This window comes from Poeciliopsis prolifica, unplaced genomic scaffold (assembly GCF_027474105.1).
Source record: "Poeciliopsis prolifica strain line A6 unplaced genomic scaffold, Auburn_PproV2 SCAFFOLD014, whole genome shotgun sequence".
Lineage (NCBI taxonomy): Eukaryota > Metazoa > Chordata > Actinopteri > Cyprinodontiformes > Poeciliidae > Poeciliopsis > Poeciliopsis prolifica.
The window spans coordinates 5,736,122-5,754,961 of NW_026562389.1; the positions used below are offsets into that span (position 1 = coordinate 5,736,122).

The 18,840-nt window shown below is 35.9% G+C and overlaps 1 protein-coding gene across 1 annotated transcript in view; it reads left to right on the plus strand.

The window, feature by feature from the left end:
- tmem8b (transmembrane protein 8B) overlaps positions 1-18,840 on the plus strand; it is a 46,754-nt gene that overhangs the window by 16,994 nt on the left and 10,920 nt on the right. Inside the window, exons 7-11 of the mRNA XM_055039421.1 lie at positions 7,988-8,084; positions 8,946-9,069; positions 10,717-10,859; positions 12,557-12,735; positions 17,425-17,571. Of these exons, the coding sequence (XP_054895396.1) occupies positions 7,988-8,084; positions 8,946-9,069; positions 10,717-10,859; positions 12,557-12,735; positions 17,425-17,571 (690 nt within the window). The remainder of the gene's footprint in view (positions 1-7,987; positions 8,085-8,945; positions 9,070-10,716; positions 10,860-12,556; positions 12,736-17,424; positions 17,572-18,840) is intronic.

An 18,840-nucleotide genomic window follows, 5' to 3' on the forward strand; every position in this document is an offset into this window, starting at 1 on the left:
CTACCATGTAGCTTACCACCATCCAAGTGTGAATGTATCTATTAATCAGTGAATGACTAATTGCAGTGTGAAGCACTTTGGAGTCTTTTGACTTGATAAAGTGCTATACAAATCCAAGCCAGAAGGAATTGAGTCACATTTCTATGAGTTGACCTCCTTGCACTTGAGATGCCTGGATGCACGTGTAAGGTCAGACTTAATGTCCTTACATGTGTGGCAATAGAAAAAGGTCACAACAAAAATTGCCCCAGTGTGAGAGCTGTGACATATGTCTATAAATGAAACCAAACAAAATGCAAAAATCCATCTGTCAGATAGGGAAGGCATTAGAATGCACCTGCAATGCCTTTGAAGATCTGCAGGGAATCAAAAAAGCTGCCAGATAGTTTTAAACTTTTCATTCATAAAAGAGATCAAGCCAGCAAGTATTGAAATACGCAGAGGATTAGGCATGAAACGGAAATCTTTTGTTTGGTTCAAAGGAATGTCCTGACATTTCAGAAAATATCCTTCTTTTTGCTTCCCTCCCAGGAGTTTGACTGCTATCAGATTCACATCTGTGAATGCAGAAAATGTATTGTTCAAGGACATTTTTCAGCTCTAAAAAGTGTACAATAACTTGTCACCCGAAGATCTGTTAGGCATAATGACCATCAGCTTACAAACAAAATCAGAAGTGAAAAGAATAATTTTGTTGAGTGAAAATAATTCCACGTATTTTTGAGTGTTTCATGGCAGGTTTGAAGTTGTTAAAATGCCACTGCAGCCTCCATGCTGCTCCTCTCTACTGTCAGAATTTGCGATAGGCAAGGCTAAATACATCCTTCCTTTCCACTACACACACACACAGATGAAATTGATAATCGATCTTTTAGTCTAACCCCTGCCAAGAAGGTAAACAGGACTATTTCCCAAAATGTCGGAAACAAACACAAACAGAAAACTTATGAGGAAATAGAAAATAATTGACGGTCGTTAAATTGTTTCTTCAGAGACTGAGGTTGATTTTGTCATTTCCTGGGAGATCAACTTGTAGACTAGGTGTTTTGTTTTTCTTGTTAAATCAATCTTGTCACTATAGCTATACATGACTTATTTATTAATATATAATAGTAACAATAATAATAATAATTATTGTTGTTATTGTTATTATTATTTTCATTTTCAGCTAATGACTCTTTGAGATTGACTTTTCTAATGCTAAAAGTAATTCTTGTGTTTCAGACTGCTAGTTTATTTAGCGTATTCAAACACTTAACTTTCTGCACTTTTGTTGGTTATACTGGTGGCTCTACTTCTTCTTTCTAAACTTGCATGGTTGTATAATCATGCGTCAATTTGTAGCCATTTTTATGTGGGAGTGTAAATGTTGAGTTGGGGGTGTGGCCATCAGCAGATTATTGAGTAACAAGAGACCCTAAAATGTCTCATTTTGAAAGGAGCTCGGAACAGAGCAGACTTATCTAAGAATGATTTTGTGCAAAAAAAAAAAACAAAAAAAACTTATCCTAACCTATTCAAGGAAGCATAATAGATCACCTTTAAAAGTAAAAAGATATAAGCAAAATCTATTTCTTTAGAAGCAGAATATATAAAAAGAAGGAATTAAGACTTTGTACAGAACCTAAAGTATGCTTTGCCTGTCATGAGAGCATTTTGTGTGCTATTTTGACTTTGGATAAGCAGTTTTGGTGCATTCCTTTCATGCAAAGACCTAAGGAATGGAGCACAGTTCGACTCTAAGATGTGCAGGTCTGAGTTAGTAGACAGATTTTACTTCTGCAGAAGTCACAAGGACGGAGTGTTGTGATGCAACCTGTTTAGTGTGATAGTTTTCCAAAGAGTGAGATGTATTTTTCAAAGGCAGTGTCATCATATATAATCTATGAACAGATTTTTCCCCATTGGCGATGATCTGTCTCTTGCTTGTCACAAATTCAGGGTTTAGTCAGCAGCTGCTGGTGGGAAACTCAAGCAGATTTGCAAGATTTTTGGGGGACAAGAGCTGAAGCTTTTGTGTAATTTAAATTCACCTCTGTCCCAGAGAGCCTAAGGGACATATATGACTCTTATTTCCACTGATTCCTCGGGTGTCAGCTTATTGATTTAATCTCTTTTGATGCATTTTAAAAGTGACTCTTTTGATAGGGCAACGCAGGGGGAAAAATTAAAGGCAGCATAATGAGATAATTTATTTAAGAATATATTATTGTCCTTTATAGGTTTTTCCCAAGCTGTGCTTATGGATGCCACAGCAATGATCTTAAAACGAATTGGCAAATAAAGAAGTGTAGCACAAGAGATTCAAAAAAAAGTTCTAAAAATGCAAGAAATTACACATGAACAAAAGTGCCGTAAACATAAATTATAAAATGTCCAGAGTCAAATTTAAGGTGAGCCTGCAACTTGGTTTAAATTGGATCATTTTACAAGATAATCAAAGGTCAAGTAGCAAATTAAGGCTTCCTGAATCGATGAAAATAAAACCAATGGGTCTTTAAAATTATGGACATCAACATTATTGAATGGCTTATTGAATTGTTTGTTGTAATATGATAATAATTCTGACATCCTTAGCCATCAGTAACTTTTGTATCCTGGTTGGACGGCAGTTTCCTGTGAGAATAACAGTAAAATCTAAAATGATACATTAAAAAAATATATATTTTTCATTAAAGTGAGGTGAAGTGTTCTGCATGGTTTCATCTGCACACACGCTAATGGGAATTGTAGCCTGATAGTTTAATCTCTGTTTTATCAAGTTTCCTGACAGTTTTCCTTATGGCACAATAAAATATGATTTATCTACACTTTATTATTCGAACAGGGAATTTTTCCCAGGGGACTGACATGTACCTTATAGTGAGTAATAGCTTCTCTTTGGCCTCTCTACAGTAAAAGCGTGACTGAGGAAGAACTGCATTGATGATTGTCCTTCTATGAGGGTCAGACACCTCTATAAAGAAACATCACGTCTCCTTTTCTTGGATCTCATCAAAAGTTTACCTTTTAGATAAAACATTAGGAAGTATGAAAGGCTGGGTTGTTTCCAGTAGTTCGGTGAATTTTAACATCCTTCCATATTGTTGAAGGATGTGTGATAAGCTCACTTATGAATTTTTCAGACTACTAAATATTCCTCAATCAATTGTTTTTCTTAAAACAAAGTGGAAGGGAGTTGAAGCAGCAGAAACTCATTGACCAAGTGATAGGCCACATTTGATCACAGAGAGGAGGTCAGCAGATGCTGAGGTGCAGAGAGCGGAGAGGTTGCCTACTGTCTGCAGAGCCTGTAGATAAAGATCTTAAAACTTCATGGCCTTCGGATTAGCTGAAGAGTGTGTGAGGTTCATGAAATGAGTTTTTCTGCCTGATCAACTACATCCCAGGCTCACATCACCAAGTGTAGTCCAAAGCTGCAGATACAGTGGTGGAAAGCATACCTCCACTGCAGGAGAAGGGACACCTGTGATATGATGAATCACGCTTCACTATCTGGCAGTTCAGTTGATGAAACTGGGTTTGGCAGGACAACATAACTTACCTGATTACATCGTATCAAGTCTAAAGTTTGGCTCAGAGGAGATTAAGGCATGGAGACGTTTTTAGGAAATTTACTTCAGCACACCAGGACATATGGTATGATTTTATGTTCCCAGCACAAAATAAAGTCCATAAAGACATGAATGAATCTGTTTCTGTGGAGAAACTTGACTGGCCTGCACAGTCTGGACCTCAACCCTCAACAGTCCTAAATAACTTTGGAATGGATTAGAGTGGAGACTTGAAGCCAGGTTTTCTAGTCCAACATCAGTGTATGACCTTACAAATGTACTTCTGGAAGTATAATCAAACCTGGACTCCTAAACCTTGAGGAAATTTCACAAATTGTCTTAGCTGCAAAGGTTGGGCTGCCAATAAATGACACATATGAACTAAAGGAGTCACTCAAGTGCATATGTGTGGGAATGAGATCAGCAAATACTTCTAATAATGTTTTAGTAAAGGATCTTTCCTTTTGAAAGTGTTTGAGGTTAGGTTTCTCTGGCATAGTCAGTGCTTTGACAAAATCCTATTAAACAACTTGTTTTTTCTAACCATATTAACTTGATTTTATCTCTCTCACACACACAATCCCCAGTGAGACCTTAGACAGGCTGTCATACGCTTTCTTAATTATGTCCAGTGAATAAAAGAATTCACAAGTGATTGCAGTCAAGTGTAAAAGCTGCATAAGAACAGATGTGGTGCGCATCAGAGGTGGGAGTCATATGCCTGAATGATTTCAAATATGTTTTTTAGTTTTATTTGATTAAACATTGCTTTGGAAATCTTGTTTTGGCTTTGGTTTGATAACTTTCTTTCATTAATATGTGATCTGAAAAAACAAGTAAAAATTAGAAAGATTTTCATCCAGTAATTTATTATTTTTCCAGATGGAAATGTACAATCAAAAGCCTGTTACTAAGCAACATTGAAATGCTCATTTTTTAATCACATGCAGTGCCTTACAAAAATATCCATATCCTTAAAATAGTTCAACATTGTCGTTGTATTTTAATTGAATACAATTCAATTAAATTGTATTCAGTCTAATTGAATACAATTATATTAAATTAAACATAATCATTTGTGTTTATGCAATAAACAGAAATGAAATGACAAATAATTTTGCAGCGGAAGAAGATTACTACAGGCTTTAATATCTTTTTTTGCTTAGATTAAAAACTGAAGTGGCATGCTTTTACATTCAGCAATGTAAATAGAGGTAATAGAGGGAAACATTTCACTATATCTTTTTTACAAAAAAAAAACAAAAAACTTAGATTTGATGTGTTTCTGTGCACAGTGTTGCCACATATTCTTATTTGGATATTGGTCGGTACTTTAACGAAGCCACCCTAACTTAAATATGGTTTGATCTAAACTATTCAACTATTTTGATCTAAACACTCCAACTCTGTGTTTGGAGTGATTATTCTGCTGGAAAGTGAACATCAAAGTCTTTAGCTATATTAACATATTTTCCTTGGTTTGGAGTGGTGCCCATTCACTTTACATATTCAGATTATAGTTTTTAAAGCACGTCGACTCTATTAATTAGCTGACTTCTTAAGAGAATTGGATTTTATTTAGGTGAAAGTCAAGAGGGCTGGTTTTTTGATTTAGTTGTGTGACTGTGGTATCTTAAGGACCACAATATGCTGAACAAATAATGCATTTTAAACTTTGTGGTGGGCTGAAATTTTTAATAGCAAAACTGCATGACTTCCTTCGCCTATTTATGCTTTAAAAAACTTCTCTTGCTTTATTCATGAAATTTCTTTTATTTTTTTTCCCCTCGTCCTGAAACCTTGATTAGTAATTTGTTGGTAGATGGCACTCCAAACTGAATTATGCCTCTGCCACTCACATTCAGCCATCATAACTAACTGATGCATAATGGATCTGGCATATAAATCACACTGTTAAATGTGATTGATGTGGCTATGTTTTACAACAATGCTACAAAGTGCTTTCCATGCTTGGGCCATAAATAATAGGATAAGCCAAAAAATAAATAAACAAATAGCAGTAAAATTACTAACATGAATTTATAATGGGGTTTAAACCAGAACCAGAAATAATGGTTAATTAAAAGCAAATCACATAATGGTCTTGAAGCAAAGCTATTTTATGAGTTGTGCTAAATCTCCCTAAAAGAGTTGGCCTTTGTATCTGGATAATAGAGATATGGAGTGCTGAAGGTAGATAAACCTGGAAGACAAACGGAGCCTCGGAAGTTATCGTAAAAATCTTAATTTAGGCACCACACAGATCTGCAGAGCAGGGTTTCAGAACAAAACAGTTTCCTGGTTTCACCCGCGTCGAGGGAGTTCAGATAATAAATCTGAGAAAGATGAAATGCGCAAAATAATCATGTGTATCTTGAGATAATCTTGCTTCCTTAATTCCCAGTGTTTACCGGTGAACCAGGATGTTTACGACAAGTGAAAAGAAGGAATTGCCTAACACATGATCTCCTGTAAAGATAGTAGAGTTCAACAGTAGATCAACCCTGAGGAATTCTGACTCCTTAAGCAGAATGCTTTCTGTGAGGAATGAGGGGTATGGATGTAGGTACAGTTTTCTTAAAAACTGAAATAAGATCAATAGACTTTATTTTTAGCTTCCTTGCATCTGTGAAATTCCATATTTGGTGTTGCATCTTCATTTGAATAGAGTTTATTCAGATATTATACATCTGAATCCTCAGTAAATCATCATGCGTTTGTCCATCCATCTATTCATCCATCCATCTATTTGTCCACTTATTTGTCTGCATAAGCAGAATTGATCTAGAAGAGACCATGACAGTTCATGTCTGCCATGTAAAATTCATCTTTCCATCCGTCCCTCCCTATATCTGAGAATTGCTACAGCAATGGATCCAGAAAAGATTTATAGTCCCTCCAATGAGTTTTTGGTTTTCTCCTGGGTTCCACCCCTCCAAGTGAGCTGCCTGAAAAATCTCCAAAAGACAACAAGAATGAAAACCTGCTGATGAGCAGGTGGACATTTCCTCTGTATCCCTGTTTGGGTTTACCCTTAAAGATAAGGAGAGGGGCTGTCGACTACTTGTATCTGGAATCTTGTCCTTTCAGTCATTTGTCCATTTATCACAACCATAGGTCAGAAAGTAGATTAACCAGTAAATCAAGAACTTTGCTTATCATCTCAACTCCTTCTTCACTGTGATAATTCAGAGCAGCACATACATCAAAGCAGTAGAGGCAACAAATTCCAGCTTCACTATATCATTATAACATAAAGGATATTTCAAATCACGCCTCCTCAGGTGCTGATTGACCCCAAGCCTATAGAAAGCAGTCCTCTTTTTGCTGGTTGAGAGATATGACATTTGACTTGAAGGAATTGACTTTAACTCTTTCTGCTATAAGGAATCTCTGCACAGATTAAAGAAATTCACAGCAGCAAAAACCAAGATATTTACGCTTGTATCAAAAGTCAAGAACCCCTTTGCTTCCTCTTCACCAGTGTTTGGCAGACTCTTTCAGGTTTTACGTGATCGTTTCTTTCTTACTTCCTCTTCAGATTTTAGGGTAGAGCTGCAATGAGTCATAGGAGAAGAATCATCTTAAAATGGCAGTGGACTTGATTTAGTTTAACCATCAAGAGAGTCCAGGCCAGATGGTGAGTTTAGGAAGCCTGAAATCTCAGCACCTGGCAAAATGTTTGTCATTGCATTAATCAAGAATATTTCCAGTTTCTTCCATATACATTATGCTTATTTTCTGCTTTGTGGAGGTGAGGGAAATCTTATAAATCCTAGAAATAATTGCCTTAAGATGCCCCTGTTCCTTTTGGATTAAATAGGTTTGATAGCTGGAGAATTGTTCTACAATTTCCTTTTTTTTTATATCAGACAAAATGACATTTACTGTTTTTGAGGATGCTTATCATTACAATAATGTAGTTGGACAGATTTTATATTAGTTATAAACCACTTCATTACTTTATTCACAGAAAAGGACAAGACAGCTTGTAAAGTATCAGATAAAGTGTTTGAATACTCTCTGGCAATTTATGAATACATTTATTTTATTACTACTTTTTGTCCTGTTGTTTCTATGCTGGCACTAAATCTCATTACCTCAATTTCTTTTTCTACTGCATGAGCTATTTTATATCAGCATATGCAGCTTCCTAAATAATTCTTCTGAATTTCCTTTTAATGCATGAGCATGTTATTGTATAATTGATGCTGTGAGGAGATAAACTGCCAACATCTTCATCTAGGTGCCTCTGGTAGACAAATGTAGAGCGGTTTCACTTGATTTGTTAGTTTTAAAGAATATTCTTTCATGGCTGAAGGAGCAGAGGCCTAAGGTAATCATGAGTAGTATGAGCTCACCGCCAAGAGGACAGCAGATGGTTGATGGTTGTATGGATGATTGACATTTTCTTCTGTTTCTTCTCCCTGCAGTCTACGCTGAAGGGAGCAAATCTGACTGTGTTCGGCTGCCTCAATCACGGAATGCCTCTCTTCTTGAGAGAAAATTCATCGCTAAAATGTGATTCAGGTATGTTGGATTAACCTGTGACAAAATAAAATTTGGAGTATTTTGGGTTCCTACAAGAGGTCGCATTAACCGAATATTTTCCATGTTTGACTGGATTTTTGAAGCAGTGGAAAAATCTAAACACCGTCATTTTCACAGACTACGCTTCACCCTTCTGCCCACCATGCACACATTTTAAATTGTACCCACAGAGTAGATTGCAGAGGCAACTATCAAAATAGATTCTGGTTAGAGCATCTTAAGCACCAGTGGTTGACCAGTTGAACCACTGGTACAGATGCAGCACAAGCTGTGGGATTTCCACCTGCTGAAGTGAGTGCATTAAGGATCAGGACACCCCTCGTGCATAGAGTCTTGTCGATTTATGATCACTTCAATTTGAGAAATTTCCCCTGATTTAAAACCTTTGACTGGAGTGGTGTTTGTAATTCCAGTCTTTAGTGTGGCGGCAGAGCACTCAGTCAACATCCATATAAATATTAAAACCCCCCATCAAAGTCATCTATCTGCAGCAAAAGTCCAACCTGTTATGAGAAAAGCTTCTCTGACAAGCTCCCTTCAGACATTTGGTTATACACACGTAGGGGTGCAATTCAGCTTCAAAGTTGTGAGACTGTGCATTCATCTTTCATATTTTCAAATGATTCATCTGTCAGTTTGTACATTCATTATTTTTTCACCATTGTGATCATTTATTCATCCATCATCAAAAATTAACAAAACTTGAATACCTGGAAATTTAAGCAAAAACATCAGAATTTTAATTCAAATTGAAACAGCAAGTTATTTGTTTTAATTTTCTGTTTTTGTAACTGAATAAATTTATAAAGCTTTATTGGTGTTCTCTTTTTTTCCAATCAGAATCAGTTGCTGGGTTTTTCCTCTCTGTCAACTTGTCCTCTAATATTACCAAACTGAGAATTCCCTACCCACAAACAGGAACCTGGTACCTCAGTCTGCGCTCCTTATGTGCCACTGAACACGGGTAAGATTACCATGTTGTCTCACAGTGAAATTTAATTCAGCTGCAAAGAAATCTTTACATACGCTTTATGTGCGTATTTGCTTTCTTGACACAGACATAATATAAGACATATAATGGCATTTTTATATTTAGCAAAAGGCAAGGATAAGAGGCCTGGACTGCTCTGTTTATATCTGAATCCCTCTGACAGCACAGGAGCAAGGTATCTGTCATCTGCTCCAGCTCTCAGCAAGAAGGTGAATAAACACATTTCCCAAAATATCTAACTGGGCCTTTAAAGTGGGAAAAAAGTCTATAAAGTGTACTCTCAGGAGTATTTACCCAGAAAGAAAAATAAATGGATTTACAAGCAAAAATTCACTGAAATGAGCCGGTTGACTGTTGCTCATAAATTTTTGATGTTCTCATAATCAGTTCACAGCCTCGGTCCCAACGCCCCACAGCAACCTCAGAGAGACAATGTTTGCTCTGTTCTGCAGGAAGACAATCACAACACAGGATGTAAAGTATTTTTATAGCACATCTTCACACAGTTGCTACTTTGTTTACCAAATTTAATAATTTAGCCCAGTGATTTGGGGAACTTGTAGACTGTCTTCTGGCAGCACAATTTTGCCCTTAGATGCACATGACATGGAAGAGCATTTCTGTGTTGTACATTAAGAAATGTAAGGTAAGTATGATGATTCAGTCATATATAAATTATGTATCATCTCTAAAATGTTAAAGGTGAGCTGTGATTACTTTAAAGCCATTACAGTAAAAAAGGTGCAGACTGGATCTTTACCAGCGATAACACATCAGGCAGACCAGACTGTCAGCATGTTGTGCTTTCTGAAAAGGGCACAGCTCTTATCATTTGTGGACTAGATTATATCTTGTGATATCAAATGTTCTCTCCAACTGTTTGTACTCTGCAGATGAATTCAATAAGTGCACACTTTTCTTCGCTAAGGGTTTATTTTAAGTGTGCGTGAGAGACGTTGTGGAAGATGGAAAATAAATAATGCTATAAAGTTATTCAACAAAATAATTTTCCCAAGTTTTTCAGTGTTGAGCAGATTGAGCAATTTTGCAGGATCTTTAACGATTCAAAAAATGTGAAAGGAATTGAATTAAATATTAGGTTTTGCAGGTTCTCTTGGGAGTTCCAGTTAAATTTGCGTTACAGATAACAGATGGTGTGGGACTTGTACTTATCTTCATCTGAGAGTCTGACTGAGGTTTTGAAATGGTGATGGCAGTCACATAATGGTGTGATACATTTCACACACTAAATTAGTCCAGGCTTGCTTCAGCTGAAAAGTGGCAGCGTGTTTGGCTCATACTAATGGTGATTTTTATATGTTGAAAGCACAAATCAAAAGGATCAGTTAAAGCTACTATGTACAGACAGAAACATATCTGTAAGCAGTTACTTGGCATTTGAAGAGTATCACGAAATCGCACACATTTTCTGCAGTACTGTTAAGGGAAAAAGAAAGAATGACATGAATTTTATTTAGTCTTGCAAGATAACTGTGAATAAAATAAAACACATACAAAATAAAAGACCCTTAATGGTACTTATTGGAAAAGATGAGAAAAACATTGGCAACTCAAATTTCTGTTCTATTTCTCCTTTGCCTGCTTGTGCTTTTTTCTCAGGTTTGAAGCATGCACCAATGTAACTGCAGAGGTGTATATGCGTGCATACCTTACTCCATGCATCAATGACTGTGGGACATATGGACAGTGCAAGCTCCTGCGAACCAACAACTACCTTTATGCTGCATGTGAATGCAAAGCAGGTAACAATTTATGTGCAGGAGCTGCTGCAGAGCCCTGTGTATTTGTCAGTTACTGGAACAACTCTTTTTTTTTTTTTTTTTTACTTGCTTTGATTTTGTTCCCACTGTGAGCTAAATTCAGATGAAGTCATCTACTAATGTCTTTTTTTATTTGATTTTAATGCCAGATTCTGTCAGCAGCTGAAAATAATTAATGTCTATCTTCAAGAATCCCTCATTGATTATTATTTAGTAGTACATAAGAAGGAAATGCATCATCATTGATGATATTCAATTTTAGATAAAAGAAAAAGAAAGAAGTCATATCTGCTGCTAATAATTTCAGATTAATTGTAAAATATATGATGGAGAATGACGGAAAATGGAAATATCAGTCGCAGGGGCTTGGGCTAGCTTGTTTCCAGAACTGAACTAACAATACAGACAGTAAATGGTCTGTATCACTGTCCAAGAAGCCTAGTATTAATCTCTTCCTATAAGATGTTGATGAGACAATAAAACACTCTTAATTACAAACAGCTTTTCAATAAAAGATGAGCTTATGAAGCCAAACAAAGCCTGTCCTCAGAGGCTTTTTTTAAATCCTGCCTTTGATCCTGTTTTATCTGAGCCCGTTTCTCTTCCATTGAATCCATTGTCATACTTCATGTGTGCTTCTGCTTCCTGGCGGAACCACGGCAATCAGCACTTGCCCTTGGCTTGTCTTAACTCAGCGAAACCTCAATAATACAGTGTCTTTTAAAAGTGTTATACACCTTGAACTTTTTCATGTTGCACCTTAGAACGGGGCAAAATGGACAGAAAAGTTACCACAATATTTTTTTGTGAACTGACTTACAAAACAGTAGCCAATGAGTTATTTGTAAAGCACATTTTAGCAAGAAAGTAATTCAAAGTGCTTTGCATTATTAAAACAACACACAGTCACCAATTGCGAAACAAGCAATAAACATTAAATTTTTTGTCAAATGCCATAATCAAAACCATCAATAAATGTGCATATAAATACACAACATATATTAAAAAAAAAATATTTGCAAAAATTTGAAAACCATGTATCATTTTTCTAAATCCAGAAGGTTGGTTTATCTCAGTAACATTGAACTCTGTGACTGTAATGTGACAATGTGAAAGAGTCAGAGGAATGTGAATGTTTTTGTTCGGCATCGTATTGGTCAATACTGTGTACATTCAGAGCTTAGTTTGTGATAATTTGACCCCAAAACCGTAAATACTCTCAATCATTATGACTTGGCCTGATATTAGATGGAAAAACAACCAAACAAAGATAGTTTTCCAAGCTGTCTTATTCATTTGGCCCCTTGATGATGATGTATTGTCACAAAGCAGAGATGGTTGAGAAAAGGAGGGCGTTCACTCCAGGAGGCTCTATTGTGCAAGATAAACAACTTCACACAACTCTGATGTTCCTGAAAAAGAGCTGCTGCTGCTGCTGATGAGACTCTTATCAAGTCATAAATTTTTCATACACTTTAAGAAATGCACAAAATTCAAAGGAAAAGATTTTGAATGGACCGTTTCATCTCTCATTCAAATTTCTTCCCTCCACAAAAAGATTTAAGAAGACTTTTCCAAAGTTCATGTAGAGTTTAACACAACTTAACGACACAGAAGCTCCTTCAGATCTCTCCTTTCTTCCGTCAGGCTACAGGTCTGACAGTGTGTTTGTCTAATAGGCTGGAATGGTTGGGGCTGCACCGACAACTCCGAAGCCTATTCTTACAGCTTCCAGCTCCTCTCCACCCTCCTGCTTTGTCTCAGCAACCTGATGTTCGTCCCGCCTGTGGCCATCGCCATTCGAAGCCACTACCTGCTGGAGGCTTCAGTCTACATCTTCACCATGTTTTTCTCCACTGTGAGTCACTAAATGATTCAACTGATGACTGAAAGTGCAGCTGAAGTCATATGCTTATTGCAAAATATATACAGAAGCACATCATCTTTTTTTCTGTGCTTGTTTTATGGCATAAAATCCAATCAATCTTTTACTGATTTTAGGATAGGGAGCATTACCAACATTGTTTATATTTATTAAACATATAAATATTGAGAGAGGGATTTATATTTTGTTTTAACAAAAAATTTCCAAATTACTTCTTTTGATTCAGAAGTTGCATGCTTTAAAATACTCTCACAATTTTTGCTTCCCTCTGCACTGTTATGAAAAGATCAAAACGTGTCAAGCAAGTTATCAAAGAATTGTGGACCTCCACTAGACTGGTTCATCTTTGGGAACAATTTCAAGATGCCTGAAGGTGGCACAGTGAATTTTTCAATCAATTTTAAGCAAGCATAATCAGCATGACAGTATCTAGCCATCGTACTGTTAAGGAAGGAAATGTATTCTGCAGTGCAGAGATATATGTGGAGCAAAATGCATCAGATACATAGATGAAGGAGAAGATCTTGTGAAGATCATGACTAAAGCTTGGAAGTGATTATTATCTACAGTGAAGTGTGTCTTGTACCCATGGTGGCTGAAAGCCCACTCAGAGAGGAAGAAGCTATTACTCCAAAAGTAACTTAAGAAGCCCATATACCATTTCTAAATCCACACAAGGACAAATTTACACCTTTTTGAAAAAAAAAAACAAAACAACAACAACAAAAAGCATATGCTGCAGTTTGGTGAAACTAAAATTGAAATGTTTGACTATATTGCCTATGGAAAAAAATGCTGAGAACATCACCTGTACTGTGAAGTATGGGTGGAGCATCATAGTGTGTTGGTGTTTTGCTTCAGGAGGGACTGGTGCTCTTCTCACAATAGATGGAAAGGACATTATGTGAGCATCTTCAGGCAACATCTTAAGATGTGAGCCAGGAAGTTGAAGCTGGGGTAAAAATTGGTCTTGCAAATGGAAAATAAGACTAAATATACCATATAATTTGTTATAAAGTAGCCTTAGCACAAAAGGATTAAAGTTTTTCAGTGACCCACAGCCCTAACGTCACTCCTCTAGAAAATCTGAAGGGAGAGCGAAAACAAAGTTTGTGTGAGTAATGCAGTCTTCAAACTGAACTCAATTTAGTCCTGTCAGGAAGGATGAGTCATTCAAAAGGTTTAACCCAAGGCAGACATTTTAAAAGCCTAGTTTAATATTCTTAATTGACCTAAAACATTAAACATTTAGCGTAATTTAAAGTCAGACAGTAAAAAAAAGGTTGTGTTTTCACTTCAAACATTTGGTTTGAAGTTTATATTTTCACATCTCTCTGAACCTCTGAAACTTCATTGCTGATTCATATTCAGACACTTTTAAAGAAGACATGAAAAACAAAATAATTCAGTGTTGTTTTGAAGATTAAAGTCATCATCGTAGAATATGTTCTTTGTATTTGGATGCAGATGAACATAAATAATGTATGCAGGTAATTTCACACAGTTCCTAACAATGGACTCATGCTGCTCCACTGATTGACACCTAATAATAGTCTGGCACAAAAGCAGTGCGGATGACTTCGTTATGCAAGCGCTTACGGTGGTAAACTGAAAACGAATTACTGTCACAAAGAGGGTTGTTTGAAAATCAGGACCAATTATATATATGTGTTAAATGTTACGAGCATGAAAGCATCCAGAACAGAAAATGCGTTTCAGAAATTTGGCTCAGCGGGCAAAACAAATTACACAACATAGAATTGTTTTATTTGCAAATCAAATTGTTAAAATGGTCTTTCTTCCTTTGTTATTTTTTGAATCAATATTCTTCAAACTTTGTCCAGCTAAATTTATTTAAGCTTCAAGGATTTCTTTATAATACCCAAAAGGAATGGTGGAATTTATGGCCAGGCTTGAAGTGGACACACGACTTTCTCTTTCATCTTCCTATTGAGCAGCAGACCTGAATTTGTAGGTTGCACCCATGAAAAAATGCCAAATCTCCTATGTCAATGTAAAACTGCTCATTCAGCTGTTGGCTCTTGCCTTGGGGTCCTAGTATTACAGGTGCTGACAGTCAGGTACCTGATCAGAGCCTGGATAACAGCTCTTGTGAGCATGGATCCTGTTAAAAGACATGATTTGTCATTTGCTGCAAGAATCTGAGGTTTGACAAGACCCCTGCCAGAGCTAGCACAAAGCAAATGTAATTCCTGCCGCTGAAGGCCCCAAATTATGAGAGGCCTCCCATAAATGCTTGAAATTCAACATGAACCATATATCTGAAATTTTCAATTTGTTCAGTAAGAAAATGAGATTGATTTCACAATCTCAGCATAGATAACAATCTGCCTAGTGACAATCTGAAAGCTTAACCTTTTCTTTGTGTTGAAGTTTGGTTTGTTCACTATGACATATCAACAGCAAATAATAGCCAATCATCATGATTGCTTTTAGACTCAGCCAATTAAATAGCTCAGTCTCTCAGATTCTACCAAATCTGTTGAAACACTGTTAGTGGTGGCAATGCTGTCAATAGAAAGATGGGCCCATCATCTCATTCTCTTCAAGGCTTCAACCCCTTTGCTGTAGGGCAACCTTAAGCGAGTGCTACAGTATTATTTTAAGCACGAGTTTCAAATGGCGAGGAAGATCAGTGACAACCAGCAGCCCAAACAAACAACACCACATGAAGACCAATTCCTCACCCTGTCAGCACTCAGGAACGGTGGGCAGTCTTGTAGAGATTACAGTTTATTGGGTGTCTGACAGCTCCCTACCCTGAGAAACCAAAACACACAGTGCATTCCCAGTCTCTTAGGACTGCTAGGAGGCCTGCCATGGCTACTCTTTGCCGTCTGCCAACACCAATGCAATCGGGCTACAACTGGAACTTGATCAATATCATTGATAAACTTACAAATGCACTTCCTTAAAAATGTTGCATAATTTAAATGAAGAAGAGGGCTTTCCATAGTAATGAGATTGGATTACTGTTTTGTATAGATGGAAAAGAAACATAATTTCTAAATGTGACATATGGATGATAGAAGCTGATAAGTGCAGTAGACTGGCTATTCAGAACATATAGTACAAAGCTGAAAGAACATAGGCCCTCCAGTCTTTGTTTGTACAGGAAATGAATATTGTTGAGCACAAAATTAACTGTGCTTAACAGTATTCATTGGGTGAATAAATGCCCAATGAATACTGTGAATGAAATGGATGAATTAAAAAAAATATTTTTATTCACCCAAGAAGTTTGTTTCTGATAGGAATTAAGACAGGCATCTCTAAAAAGGTAACAAAACAGTATGAAAGAATAAATGCAAAAAATAAGTGAAGATATAATAGTTTTCAGTGAATCTGCAAATAAAAATGTAAACAGTGTAACTATGATTTACTTTCAACTGGCCTCAATGTGGTACTCCTGAAGAAAATCCAATACAATCAATTGGCTCTGAAAGTGAATTCATGAGTAAATAGTCATAATAGCTGTATAAATAAATAAAGTATAAGCGTGTTAGCGAACAAACAGCATCATGAAGACCAAGGTGAGGGAGAAGGATGTGACAAAATCTAAAGAACGGCAAGATTATATAAAAGAAACTCAAATCCTAGTAGCCATCAGGCTTACAGAACGTTTTTTAGAGATTCACAGCAAAGATGAGTCAATCTGTTGACCAGACAACTGTTAGTCATAGTGCATGACTAACAGAATGACTCATTTCTAGTTTATGAAGCAGCATTAATAAGAAACAAAGTGAAGTTTAAAGTTCAAGTCTTTGCTTTGTCCTGGTCAAAGAGGTGGAAGAAGGTGTTATTCAGCAGCGAGTCAGAACTGATTCATGATGCTAAATTATCATTTTATACAGATGCAACAAAATGGGTAGATCAAAGCATCTGTAAAGTTTAAATCCTCAGTAATCCTAGTCAAATTTTAAATCCTAATTAGAATCTGAGGTGAGACTTGAAAAATAATATTGACCCTGGAATTAAATCTGTTTCAGCCTGGAATATTTTGGAACAAAATGTTTTTTTTTTTAATGTAGAGAAATAGCCCCCAAAAGGTTAAATTATCTGAAATCTGATTTTTTTTCCCAGATTTATATATATATATATAAAAAATATTTAATATAATTGAAAATCATTTAAAACTTTTGAGTCACAATGCCATAAGAGGTTATGGGTGTAACATGACAAAATGTGAAAAAAATAAAATAATAATAATAATGTTTACGAGGCACAAATACTTTCAAAGGGCTGTGTTAGTTTCTCAACAGAAAGATTTATTTTAAGAAACTGAAACCATATGGTTAGATGGAGCTTCAATTTCAGGTCTTTCTTTTCTATGCTCTGGAGAAATTCCTTTTGAAAAAGCTGATAAATTATAGTTAAATTTCCCTTACAAAGGTTTTTTTAAGGGTGGAAAAGAACTTAAGGGGAACTTCAGAAAAGCAGTTCAAGCTGCATTTTTCTTTTGTTAAAGTGGAGTGCGTCTATTAGACGTCAGCTCTATCAAGAGAGATAAAGTAAATTTCTGTATTATACTTTTAAAAACTTCAGAGTAAAGATAAATCTATAATTCAAACTTTTAAAAAAGCAAAGCAAGAACTAGAAATTTGATGGTATAACAGCTGTCTTCTTTGTCTCTTCCCACAGTTTTACCATGCATGTGACCAGCCTGGTATCGTGGTCTTTTGCATCATGGAGTATGACGTTCTGCAGTTTTGTGACTTCCTTGGGTCCCTTATGTCAGTGTGGGTCACAGTTATTGCTATGGCAAGGCTAAAATCCATCATCAAACAGGTATGTTTTCACTGTATTTCTAAGTAATCAACAAATAAGTAATTTTATGGAAACTTAGCTTCTGGTGACAGTCAATACATATTTTTTCTTTCTTGTCATAAAATAAATAAAATAAAATGTTATGTCAAGAACACTACCTAATGTTTGCAATAAAATAAAGGGAACTGCTCGGTGTATAACATGTTACTGAAATACTTTTTAGAATAATCTGATCAAACTGCTGAAAGTGAAACCATCTTTAAAATATTTGGAGGAATTGGGTAAATCAAAAGGAAGTGAATTATGGCAAAATATTATTTTAGTTGTATGTATTTTTGGTTAACATAAGAATTTCAATATCTAGAAAATAACATAAAATAAAGCTACTGCTTACCTACCACTCCTCCTATCAAATCCTTTTGACTCACACTTTTGATCAGCTCTGATTAAAAAAATGCATTGGAGTCCCTAAATTAAACAATGAGGTTTTTATACTACTTATGAAAATGGGTTTTGCAAAAATTATTTTTGATACTTACAAAACAAAAAGGAGTTTTTGTTTTCTCAGGTTTTACGTTTTTTGTCAAATTAGGGGCAGAATGTTTTTCACTGTTAATTTGCTGCAACGACATTTATGGAAAAAAAAATATTGAAAGATACATGTATGTGTCTATAAATGCAGAGATGTATACAGGGACCATCTTTATCTGCTAGCTCTGTAATTAGATAAATAAAATGAGACGCAACAGGACAGTCCATTAAATGGATTTTGAGTGTCATTATTACACACAGCACATATTTATTAAAATGACTACTGACACCATTAATGAAGAAAAAAATGACTCTCGTTACTAAAAGTGCAGTAAAACCTTTATGAGTGAGAAGCTGAAAGCAGGTCATTTATCTCACCATGTAATCAGCCAGCTAAAAAATGGAGAAAAACATCACTTTAACCTCTCCCATTGATCAGATATATTTTTTACACCCCCACAGCATATCTGTCAGCCTGATATGAATTGCTGTAACAATGTGAAGTCTTGTAATAAGGATTCTTTGACATCACTTCAGTATATGCATCAGTCTACCTTCAGACTAGTTCTGTGTGAATAGCACTGAAAGTCAAAGCAGAAAAGTAGGTTCATTTGTATACCACTATTCATACTCAAGGTAATTAAAAAAAATAAAGAAACATAGGTAAGAGAGTCAAACACAAAGTACGTGAAAACCCAAAATAGAATTGCTTATTTCGAGGCCATAAATTGTTTAGACATGATTAAAAATTATCCAATA